Genomic DNA, 12,341 nt, shown 5'->3' on the forward strand with positions numbered 1-12,341 from the left:
TCTCGTTTGTTCTGAACTGCCTGTGTGATGGGGTGTCCATCCGCCTGGGTGTTCTTAACCGGTGAATCTGGCTGTTGAGCATGTCCTGTGTTACCGGTTCCAGAGGCGGGGTCTCTTGGTATCTCAAAAAGCTGTCCGTTGAATTCGGGACAGTACGGGGCGGCGAAGGCAGTCCCTTCTGTTCGGATCTCCTGGCTGTCGGAGACTGCAATTCTGTTATCTGTGCTTTCAGCGCTTCTATCTGGGCACTCATCCCACGCTGCATTTTTTCATTGCTTTGCCTTAAGAGCTCCTTCAATCTTTGTTCACGTCGCTCAGCAGCCTCTAAGTTGTCCTCCTCGTGCCTCTGAAATTGGGGAAGCATACTTGATCTTCCTTTCGGCGGTCCTAGGGGTAGATTCTCCCCTCCGGCGGCTCCTTCCATTTCAGAATATTGGTCCAGGTAGTTTTCTTCAGACAGGGTATCTACCTGTCCTGGCTGATCCTGTGCGCGCTCCCACGGCTCTCTATCAGGTGAATCTCCTAGCCTTGGCGCGCTTGCACTGCGGGGTTGGTGGTTTTCACCGCGCGTTGTTGCCCGGGTCACTCTTCCGGTGCTGGGTTGGAATAAGACCTTCTTCTTGACCCCCTTCATTTATACGATTGGTATAAAAGCTTTACGTGATTCTTTTCAAAATACCCGGTCAGCGACGTAAACGCTGAATAAGTCGACAATAAGAATGTTTATCAACTGGGGGTGCTTCCCTCTGCTTCTCAAGTTTCTCTTCGGTCAAGAACCGTCCGATATGTAAGCCCCAAACAAAAATAAAATAAATTTCCCTAACTAGGCGTGTTAGCCGCTTCTACACAACGCGGTTCCGCTAAGCTATCATGCCCTTACTTTCCCTTTATATTCAGCTCAAATGTTCCAAACGGAATGGCTGTGTTTAGATAAGGAATCTGTCCAAAAACCCCCTCCCGCCAGTCGTCGGAAAACAAGTTATTTGACCGATCATTCTCGGGCTCCACAACCGTCTCCTATTTCTCTGGACTCGAACCAAGCAAACGACCTGACCAACTAGCCTAATACGTTGTGGGGCGTCGGCCAGAGAAACTAAAAATCCGTCCACCGCCCAAATATGTCAAGGGAAACAGCAAAGACTCGAACCAAGCAAACGACCGGACCAGAGAAACTAAAAATCCGTCCACCGCCCAAATATGTCAAGGGAAACAGCAAAGACTCGAACCAAGCAAACGACCGGACCAACTAAAAATCCGTCCACCGCCCAAATATGTCAAGGGAAACAGCAAAGACTCGAACCAAGCAAACGACCGGACCAATGCCTAGTAGGTTGTAGGGCGTCGGCTTTGCGTTTCCTGTCAGTTCACCCACCCACATTCTGTCCTGGATCGACAAACGAACAGTAGACCCGCACCGCAACTGCTAAATGCGTTACCGTAATGCTTGCGCTCCTGCTCTTTCTGGACTCGAACCAATTCAAACGACCGAGCAAATGCGTAGTACGTCGTGTGGCGTCGGCCAGAAAGCACCTATAAATTGTATTTACGTTAATTTTAACAAGTAGTCGTCGACACTTAGTTGTAGGTATAGTATTATAAAAAGGATAACTCATAGTTCTTGTTTTAAGGAAATTCTGGTAAATTTTTCCATGAACAAAACAGGGAATTTCTAAGGTTACAAATCATTTCAAAGTAAGGCCTCTATTCTGCGACAAAGTTCTGATTGAGTGGCCACTCAACACTGACAGTCACAGAAGTTGGTGACTTTACGGTTATTAATCTAAAGACAAAAACAAATTAGTAGGTGCATATTTAAAATTATTTAAGTTCCCTGCTCTATAAGACAGTCAAGTTACTCATGGCAAACAAAGATGAAAGCTTTGCCATCCCTAGGTACATCCACTCCGATACCGCAGGCATCGAGGTTGTGGACCCTGGTAAAATTCCTTAAGGAATATGAAATGTCCTAGCGTTGGGCGCCAATTCTGTTACGTGGGCATATTAGTGCCCGAGTCCTGACAAGGACTTGGGCCGAGGGAGAGGCGTCCGATGTTCAGGCACCATTTGCCGGCATAAGCTACGTCGTATTCGGGTCGTGGGATCTTGGTAAGCCTCTCTCCTCTCCAACATAACGAGAATAAATATTAAAAGTGCCTGGAAAAATAATAATAGTCATCAATTTCGTCAGTCATCAGTCCACACTGCCCAACAAGCTTAGCTGTCGCTTGATCGCAATAAGATCGGGCTGTGTTTTGGCCATATTCCCTCCCCTTCACACATTCGTGTGCCAATGGATCGTCGCGGGCCGCGCAATACGATCCCCTATTGTCAAGGTTGTCCGTCGAAAGTTATGTCATTGTTTTTGACCTACTTCACTCCTCGCGTCAGCACACCCCCTTTGTTAGAGTTCTAGCACACCATGTTTAGAATTCTGTTTCACATTATAAATTTATTAAATAATATTTATGTCGGCGTGTGCCGGGATTGAATAACATAATATTGGCTAATTCATATAGGGATTAAATTAATTGACAATTATTGTATTAGCGGAAAGTATCGAATTTATCACCTATGAAGGTGCACACATCAGCAAAATACTGACTATTCACGACTACAAACGTCGCTCATAGGACTCTTGCAATTATCATATAACTACAAGGCTGATACTCGCCGCTGAAAAAGTTTATAGTAGTCTATAAAACTGTAGGATACTGCACGAATATTTATATATGTATGTTTAAAAGAAAGGAACCGTGTCCCGACAAACTTACCCCCTCTTTAAATCCTGGGCGATGAGATCTCGACGCTCCGGATCCTGGGCTTTGGGAAAATATTATATTGGATATATATATATAAATATACGTGCACCAAAATACGGCTGTTCTTAAGTATACCAATTCACTTAAACACAAAATATATATATATTATGCCACAGGCATGCGACTTCTTCAACGGCTGGTGGAGAGATTTGTCCTCTCTATTTGTTTATCATGATTCGCACTTTGTCTATTGATTCGGTTGGTTTAAATATAATTCAGTGCATGTTTGAATGCTTGATTTTCACTTGTTATCCAATTGTATTATTTGAGGATATTGGTCTTTGGTTATGCATGAGTTCACTTTAGCTTTGGTTAGCTCGATTAACACATTTATGTTGCATAACTACTTTCTCCGTCGTATGATATTGGTCGCTACGCTCTGAACGGATGGTTCCTACAGCTGAACAAATTTCAGGAGCATGGAGATCACTGATACTGCGTCCACAAACATCGCAGTATGTCGGATGTCGTCCTTATTGTTGATCTTCTCCACGTTCTTTGATGGCAATAGCGGCTTCCGTCAGCAAGACACCCAAATGAATTCTCTCCCTTTCTCTATTTGTCTAAGGTGTTTTATACCAGACTAGAGCTTTTACTTGGCTGTGGCTAGGTGTTCCCACCTAGAATTACTGTTTCTTGATATCTGCTATGTTGGTAGTCAACGGCCGGCTGTTGCCCTTTGCCAGCTACCGGAGTATGGTTACCAATAGGTCGATAGTGGCCGTTGTTCTGGTCACGCGACACCCGAGAATTGCCGAATTGCTTTTTCTTCTGCCTTTACCAGTATGAGTCTGGTTAGTCACATGCACCCCTCCCCCTGGCTAAAGATTCGTCGTTGTTTCTCTATGTGAATCTTTCTATGTGGAGGGCGTACGTAACACGCATAATATTATATAATAATTATAATTATATTGTTTTTATAATTATTATTATTATTATAATTTTTATAGTTTATATTAGTACAATATGACGCGGATATCTCGAAAGCTATTAAAGATAGAGAATTGGGATTTCAGGTTTTGATTGCGTAGCCTTGTACGCAGCGCAAGTTTGTTACGCGAATATGCCACGCCCACTCTAACGGCCACAAACCGCCTAAGCCAGTAGCGCCCTCAATTTTCGTGATAAAAAATTTTAACTAAAACTTATTAGTCTCGTCAATATTTATCGATTGACCCAAAAAAAGTTTGCCCACTCTAAAGCTCAAAACGCTTAAATCTGTCTGTCTGTAGGTGGCGCATTTCAATCTCGCTTTGCTGTTTGCATATCTCCATTTCCCTTTAGCTGAGTAACGGGTATCTGATAGACGAGGTACTCGATTGTAGCGTTCTTCCTTGTTTTTGTTCATAAGACCTGGAGTGCAAACTGAACTGATAATAATAAATATGTTAATTGTTATTTTCCAAACATTGCTGAAATAATTTGCAACTATCTATCGATTTTCGTGCCCAATGCAGTGCGGTTGAGCTCAGTTTTTTTTATGACCAAAGCTTTAGATGTTGAAACAAAATTTATCAATTTTTTCAATTTACATTTTTTTTACCTAAAAAAATAATTTTTTTCGGCCGAGATCTCATACACATGATTAATTATTTACGTATACCTAAGAAATGTTTAAGGCAAATTAAACATGTGACCCAAAAATAGGCGTTCGGTTTGTAAAAGAACGCCCCATATATTCTTTAGAGGGTCGAAAACTCTTTCTTTTACGTGTTACAATTTGTCCCGAATACAATATAACCATCGACTCTTCGAGTAACATGTTCATATCTGATTCATTTTTATTTTTTGTTAATACGTTTTCGTTTTCATTTTGCAATTTTGACTTTCAAAAAGTTATTAACATTTATAAAATAATTTTGTGTATTACAGCATTTGTGGCGTCTCTGAATTCGTCATACACCCGTTGGTATAGTAAGGCTGTCGTACAAGCAAAAAGTGAAGAAATTGTGAATGGGCTAACTGCTTCTTTTGAAACTGCTTTAAAATTATATCAAAAAAGGAATGGCAATCTACCTGAAAACGTCATTATATACAGGTAATTTATGTATTTTTATTTAAATAGCGAAGGTGTGTTGGGACAGTCAAATTTCTCAAATATTTTAACCCTATAACTATATATACTCTATCTTTTCACTAGCCTAGTCGATCTACACATGTCCGTCTGTCTGTTCATATGTACGCTGTGATCTTTGAAACTTTAAGATCTAAAGAGTTAGGTTAGGTTAGGTTACGCGGTGGTGGTAATGGTGAGCCACCCACAAGAGCCTATATCAGACAAAGTGTTGCCTAACTGTCTAAGTAGATACAGACAGATCGGGAAGTGTCTGAGGCTATTAGATTGAACAGTGTTTACTTGATAGCCAAAATTTTCGCCTGGAAAAAGATAAAGTGATCAGGAAGTCTTAAAGAGGTGATCAGTCCAATTTATGTGAAGTAGACTCCTACCTAGTTCTTGAATTTCGGACCTACTAAAAGTAATATTACTGCACCTCTGTCGAGCACTTCACAACCTCCGACAACCGATGAACCGAACTTCCTGATCACTTAAGCTTAAACATCGCTTTCAGACTCCCTTACCGTGGCTAGCGGTCTTGCCTGTGAAGGCAATTGCAATGACCCATGTAAGCTCAGTACGTCCTTAGAGGTTAATTGGACATTTTAAGCTCGTTGTTCAGTTGTCATCGTACTGGAAATAGGTAGTAGGAAAAGGTTGGGCTTTCCTAGCGAGGATGCAATCTTTAGTTTTACCTGCAGCCATGCACCGATTTTTTTGTAAAAGTTATGCCCCTTCAAATTTGACCAATTTGTACTCAAAAAACACTACATTTGAGCTCATTTACGTCACTTGCAAAATTCGTTAAATCAAAAGAGTTCCCCAGATTACTAGGTGTCCGAAAAAGATCAGTTACCTTAGGAACCTATGAAAAATTGAATCGAAAGACACTCTCAATGTGTTTTTTCTTTCAAAGTGTCTCGCTCAGACACTGAGCATTTCTGTTTGCTCTATTTGGGATCCTGTTTTTCTGAAACACTTTACCTTTCAGAGTCTGGTAAAAGTGTCTTTTTATGTTAAATGTGTTTTGACTTTTCTAGTAATAACAAGAAAGGAAGTTAACTTCGGCAAGACATAGTTTGTATACCCTTGCAGTTATAATTATTAAATTTAAAAATACAAAAAATGATGTTCCCAATAGTATAAGATAATATGTCAAAAAACACCGAAGGTATAATTTGTTTCATATTATTTTCCCACCAATTTTCCCGTCGTTCCTATGGTAGCTTTATGATATAGTCGTCCGATTTTGATAAAATTAAATTCGAAATTCAAAACTAATTAACAAAGTGTTATTTCCAAGCTTAGGAGGTTATATGTTAAAAACACCAAAGATATAATTATACCCGTTACTCGTAGAGTAAGAGGGTATACTAGATTCGTCGAAAAGTATGTAACAGGCAGAAGGAAGCGTTTCCGACCCCATAAAGTATATATATTCTTGATCAGGATCACTAGCCGAGTCGTTCTAGCCATGTCCGTCTGTCCGTCTGTCTGTCCGTCCGGATGAACGCTGAGATCTCGGAAACTATAGGAGCTAGGCTATTAAGATTTGGCGTGCAGATTCCTGAGCTTCTTACGCAGCGCAAGTATGTTTCAGCACAGTGCCACGCCCACTCTAACGCCCACAAACCGCCCAAAACTGTGGCTCCTACAATTTTGATGCTATAATAAAAATTTTAACTGAAATGTATTGCTCTCATCAATACCTATCGATTGACCCAAAAAAAAGTTTGCCACGCCCCCTTTAACGCCCACAAACCGCCCAAACCTGTGACGCCCACAATTTTCATGCTAGATAAAAAATTTTAACTGAAATATATTGGTCTCGTCAATACCTATCGATTGATTAAAAAAAAAAGTTTGCCACGCCCACTCTAACGCCCATAACGCTTAAATCTGTCTACCGCCGGTAAGTGGCGCATTTTAATCTCGCTTTGCTGCTTGCATATCTGCATTTCCCTTTGGTCCTTTAGCTGAGTAACGGGTATCTGATAGTCGAGGTACTCGACTATAGCGTTCTCCCTTGTTTTTTAAAATTTATTTTCCGATTATTTCTATGGGAGCTATAAGATATAGTTGTCCGGTCCGGCTGGTTCCGACTTATACTACTGCAAAAGAAATAATACTTTTGGAAAAGTTTCAGCCTGATAAACTGAGAGATTAGTTTGCGTAGAAACGGACTGACAGACGGACACGGCTAGATCCACTCGTCTAGTCATGCTGGTCAAGAATATATATATTTTATGGGGTCGGAAACGTCTCCTTCACTGCGTTGCAAACTACTAACTGAAATCATTAAACCCCTGCAAAAGTATACAAATAGTAACGCTTTGAGGTCTATTACGACTACGTACAAAATTTTATTATAATAAAAAAGGTGAAGTCAAAAGTACGAAAGTCAACCATAAGTCAAAATAAATTGGTGTTAATTTAATTAACCATTGCTTTTTTAAAAGCCTACCTTGTTGTCCATAAAATTCCAAGAAGGATATGAACCGCAGTTTTCATAACCTTGCTTAAGAATTGGTAACTTTAAAAGACTGGTTAGGCAAGCTCAACAGAACGATCACAAATAAATTAACCGCGAATTCTTCTGATGTTTTGGTGTAAAGGAGAGGAACGTCAGTTCACTCCTCCCCTAAAGAATAAAAATTAGCCAACTGCGAATTCTTCAGAACGATAGGATCATCCTATTTAGTTACGGCCTTAGTTATAATTATATACCTATAAACAATAATAATCAAAAATAGTATCACGAAACAAAATGTATTTCACATTAGTGAGCTCGCAAAGCACTTTTTTCCACAAAATTGTAATTGAAGTTTATGCAATTTTCGTTAAGATGTTTAAAATTATATTGCCTATAAGGTATTTTAAATTTCTAAGACACAGGGACACAGGTCCCAACTGTTATTTTGGTACACTTTCATGTGATTCTGATCTAGTAACGTTCAGACCCCTAACACGAGTGAAAAAATAAAAACTGTCTTTGCTAAGTTAGGGACTGAGCTTGATAATTGGATCGAAGAGAGCCAATGTTAAATTTGGTAAAAGGTCATATAGACATCAAAACTTACCAAAAGCAATGCCACAACAACCATTTATCTTGTAGCTTGAATTATAAAATGAGCTTTAGAAGAGCAAAGAAAGGGTTGAAAATATACTAAAAACAATTTACAGTTTCTTTTATAGGAACTCGGTTGTTTATAATGCAATCAAAAATCTAAAAATCTTTCTTTAGTGTTTGTATTTTGACAAAAACCGAAACAAAATTTTTCTGCTCTTAGGAAAGTACTTTTCGGCGGACAGGAAAGCTGAAAAATCATCAAAGCAAACACATCCAACACTAATTAAGCTAATCTTTAATTTTAATTTTATTTTTTTAAATCCTTTTATTTTGTTTATTTACTTTTTAATGTTAATTTTATTATTTTTAATACATTTACTTTAATTATTGAAAATAATAAACCTTTCTGCGACAAGATAATATATTACACTAACCACGGGAATATTTATAAGTGTATATCAAAATGTTAATCGTTGTATTACTACAATTTTTAAATTACTTGTGTAGTAGATTTAGATCGTAGTATTACAGTCTGTTTATCCGTGTTACTCTTCGAGTAAAAAGGGAAAATTATGTAACGAAGCGTTTCCGACCTGGATGAAAAATTGTAAATGCTAGGGAAAATATTTATGCAATATTCTAGATAGGGTCTCACGCAGTTCCTGACCACATAGCCCTGCACTCCGTCAGTTCCCGGAGAATATACTAAAGGAGGTTAGCTTTCACTTTTATGATTATAACTGATCTGGGAGACTTTAAGCTGACCAAGTCGTTTGAATAAGCTGCGCAAAAAGATTGGCTTTTGCCTGATCTGTATTTGCGCCCAAGTTTTCAAGTTTTAGCGATAACTGGCAGATGTACGCCTCCATTTAACAAAATTATAAAAATTTTCCAGATCCAGTGTAATCTGCTTCTTGCAACGAGCTAAATATTTTATACATCCCCGGGTGATTAGACCGAGCACTTGAATTTCGGATAAAAGATAGACTGTGATCTGGAAACTCAACTTTTTGGAGAGTCTAGACCTTACATTTTTTAGTCGACCCAACTCTTGGTAAACCAAGGAAATTTGTTGGAAATCAAAAAATAATACGTAGGTACTCATGAAGCGAGTGATGACTTTAATACATTATATAAAATGAACACTCTAACGCCCACAAACGCCCATTTCTAGCGCCCACACTTCAGAATTTAGTAAAAGCGTAAAGTGGATCTTGTTTTTAAAATCGGTCCATTCGTTAATAAATTTAAACCAAATAACAATCAATAATTAGAGATTGTACACCACATTAGCACGCCATCTAGCGTTTATAGGAATATTCCTAAAGGTGGCGTAGTAATATACGCTAGGTGGGGTGTTTGCTGATATGCATGCAGCATCTTTCCATCAATCTTTCTCGCCCTCCTTTGAGCTAAGTAACAGGTGTCTGAATTCGAGGCCAATTTTTTTTTTCTAAATATGGCGAATATATGGCTAATGACTCATTCTATGTTCCAAGATCACAGAAAGAGTGTTTCTGCAGCACTCGCAATGATTTTACGATCAACAGATTTGAGTCAGAGAAATGGGTGAGAGAAAGGACCTCACTGCGATTTACGTTATGCACGAAGGCTCGTTACCTATGTTACCCACCAGGAGATTTGATAAAAGGATGAAATTAAAAATTAACTTACCCCGTTCGTTTGCGGCGGTGCTACCCCACTGATGATGATGGGCGTTTGCGACGCAATCCAGGATTAGGCCCGTGCTATCGTGCTCGCTGGTCTGCACTAACCTTCTTTATAGCTAATAGATCCTTAGAGGTCCGCCTGGACCTTCTAGGCTCGCTGTTACGTTGTCTTCGTCACTGTAATTAGGTAGTAGGAAAAGGTTAAGGTTACTCCTAGCGAATATGCAACCTCTAGTTTTACCTGCATATTCAGCTATGATAGCCTTTAACATGAGATCTAGGGTACCCGAATCAGGACGATGTCTGACTCATCCTCCGCGAGGCTGCCTCAGAATGGTAAAGGTTGATCTCCAGAATTGTCAGAGAAATCATGTACGATTAACCATTTAACCACGATTTAACCACGGTTTTGTATGCTTCTAGGTCCGATTCAGAAGGTGAGTCGTCGTCGTCCCCAACGCCTTGCATATCTCTTGCAAGGTCTCCTCAGAGACATATCCATCAAGGCAGTTTGCAGGGCTACCCCTGTCTTGACGAGCTGACTTCTGGCGCACTACGTCTACAATCCCTTAGTGCATGCGACCCTCGGCCGCCTTCAGCAAGTTGCTGGACTCCTCGTTCATCGAGAAGATAACCCATTTTTTTTATCTCCGCTTCCTGCACTTTTAGAATTACCAATCGGTGGTTTGCAAATCCGGGTCGCAGGCCTTGACCATATTAACGATCCTCTCCGTCTCCGCTGGTTTCTTCGAGAGCCTTAATCGAGCTCTGGACTTACTTCGAGCATCCTGACAAGCCACTGTTTTCGTCAAAATGATCCGGCCAAGTAGAGTTCGCAAATTCACGGCATATGCTCGGCATATGCTGATCCACCTTGGATCGGTGTGGTGGTAGATGTCTTCTTCCCGCCCGACTACCACTCCGTGGCAGAGACATGGCCTTTCCAGCTACACATATACGGCAGGTATCGTTAGACCCCTACGTATCTGTTAGCTGACTGCCATCTGTAGGGTTAAAATTTGAGTTTCAGATTCCTTAACTTCTGATTCAGCGCCTTTGTTGTCCAAATGTGTCACGCCCACTTTAGAACCCACAAACATCTAAATCACTAGTCTGTCTAATCCCCAAATGGTTATAGATTTTGTAAAAGTGAAAATGAGATTTTAATTTGGTTACCAATAACCATCCTATTTCCAAAAACTATTACAATCGGACATTCATTAAAAAGTTATGAGCAATATACCAGTTTGCAAAATCGAAAACATTCCCTCTGGCGCAAAAATTTTAAAAGCTAGAGAGTAAAATGTTGCATATACGTAGATTCTAGTAGTGGTTATTATGTCCTTCTATGATTAAGCCGAGGCAAAGTTCGACCTAGCGCCTAAATTTTTCGGATAGAAACTTAAAATTTGACATTTGATCGTTGATCATTGATCATTGAGCTCGTCAAATATCACATGTGACGTCACCTCAAAAATCCCAATTAATTGTAGTCGATTTTTATTATCGTGTCGACATTGGTTTTTCCATAATGTTATTCAGAGTTCGCGTAATTTGTTCGTGAGATAAATTTGATTAAAAAGGTGGAGAAAAAACAAAAAAACCTAATAATTAATTTATATATGTTTCAGCAGTGACAGATCAAAGATATGTATAAAATCAAGTCAGATAATTATATACAAGAAATAATCAGATCTTTAGCAACAGTTCTAGGTTCCATGTGTTTTTTTATTTTGTGGCTTATGAAAGTCGCACCCTGTCGCATCGTGACAAACATTTTGTATTGTATAAAGATTTATTTTTTTCGGTATTTGTTGACTATATGGTTGTTTGTTTATTTTCTATAGCTGAAAGCTATACAATTATTATTTATTCAATTTTAGCATAGAACTGAGGTAGAGATTTTGTAGTATACAGTTAAATTTGTATTCCATTATTGTACACTTTCAACCTCGAAGAAAAAGTAAATAATTTTCACATCTGCCTAGAGTTTTTTTTTTTTAGTTCGTCACGTTACCCTACAACTTATAAAAGTGAAAAAAATATTGGCTTACCCCAAGAGGTGTAGGACTTATTACTATCAAACTTTAACAGGAATATGGTCAATAGATATCAGCAGCTTATTGCTTTTAAAGAGGACATTCAACAAACGAATCGTTCGTGACTATACCCAATACTCTCCTATATATTCTAGTATATATCACTAGCCGAATCGATCTAGTCATGTCCGCCCGTCCGTCTGTCCGTCCGTCTGTCTGCCTGTCTCTCTGTCTGTCGGTCCGTACGAACGCTGTGCTCTCAGAAACTTAAAAAGCTAGAGAGTTGGGACTAGGCGGAGTTTAGAGATTCTTGCGCGACGTACATTTTTAAAAATTTTAATCCAAATCGTGAGCGTAAGAAAAACTTTTTCGACAGGGCTTCAGTAACATACGTATAAGTAACATACCAGAAAAGATAGAACAAAAGCGTGATAACCATGAAACGCTGTGATTTGTTACTAGTAGGTCGAGCGTTCACGTCTTCTGCAAGTTGATGGTACGAACAATCAAAATCTACTGAGCTAGCCGCTGTTTCTTAACCGGTAATCGGAGCTTTCCAGAGAGTACAGTTAAAGACGCAGTGAAGGAAACCTTTCTGACCCAATAATGCATATACACTCTTAATCACCAGCAGTGGACTCGTCGATCTAGCCATGTCCGTCTGTTCGGGTGTCCGTCCGTTTCTAC

The 12,341-nt window shown here is 39.5% G+C and overlaps 1 protein-coding gene across 9 annotated transcripts in view; it reads left to right on the forward strand.

Moving 5' to 3' along the window:
- Nucleotides 1-12,341, forward strand: part of AGO3 (Argonaute 3) — a 547,891-nt gene that overhangs the window by 102,410 nt on the left and 433,140 nt on the right. For all 9 annotated transcript variants that reach the window (XR_011604155.1, XR_011604156.1, XM_070996162.1 and 6 more), the window contains one exon: nucleotides 4,692-4,857. Coding sequence is in view for 7 of the 9 variants with exons in the window: in XM_070996162.1 (XP_070852263.1) it covers nucleotides 4,692-4,857 (166 nt within the window). In the remaining 2 variants the exon portion in view is untranslated. The remainder of the gene's footprint in view (nucleotides 1-4,691; nucleotides 4,858-12,341) is intronic.

The sequence above is a fragment of the Drosophila suzukii genome, chromosome 3 (genome assembly GCF_043229965.1).
Source record: "Drosophila suzukii chromosome 3, CBGP_Dsuzu_IsoJpt1.0, whole genome shotgun sequence".
NCBI lineage: Eukaryota > Metazoa > Arthropoda > Insecta > Diptera > Drosophilidae > Drosophila > Drosophila suzukii.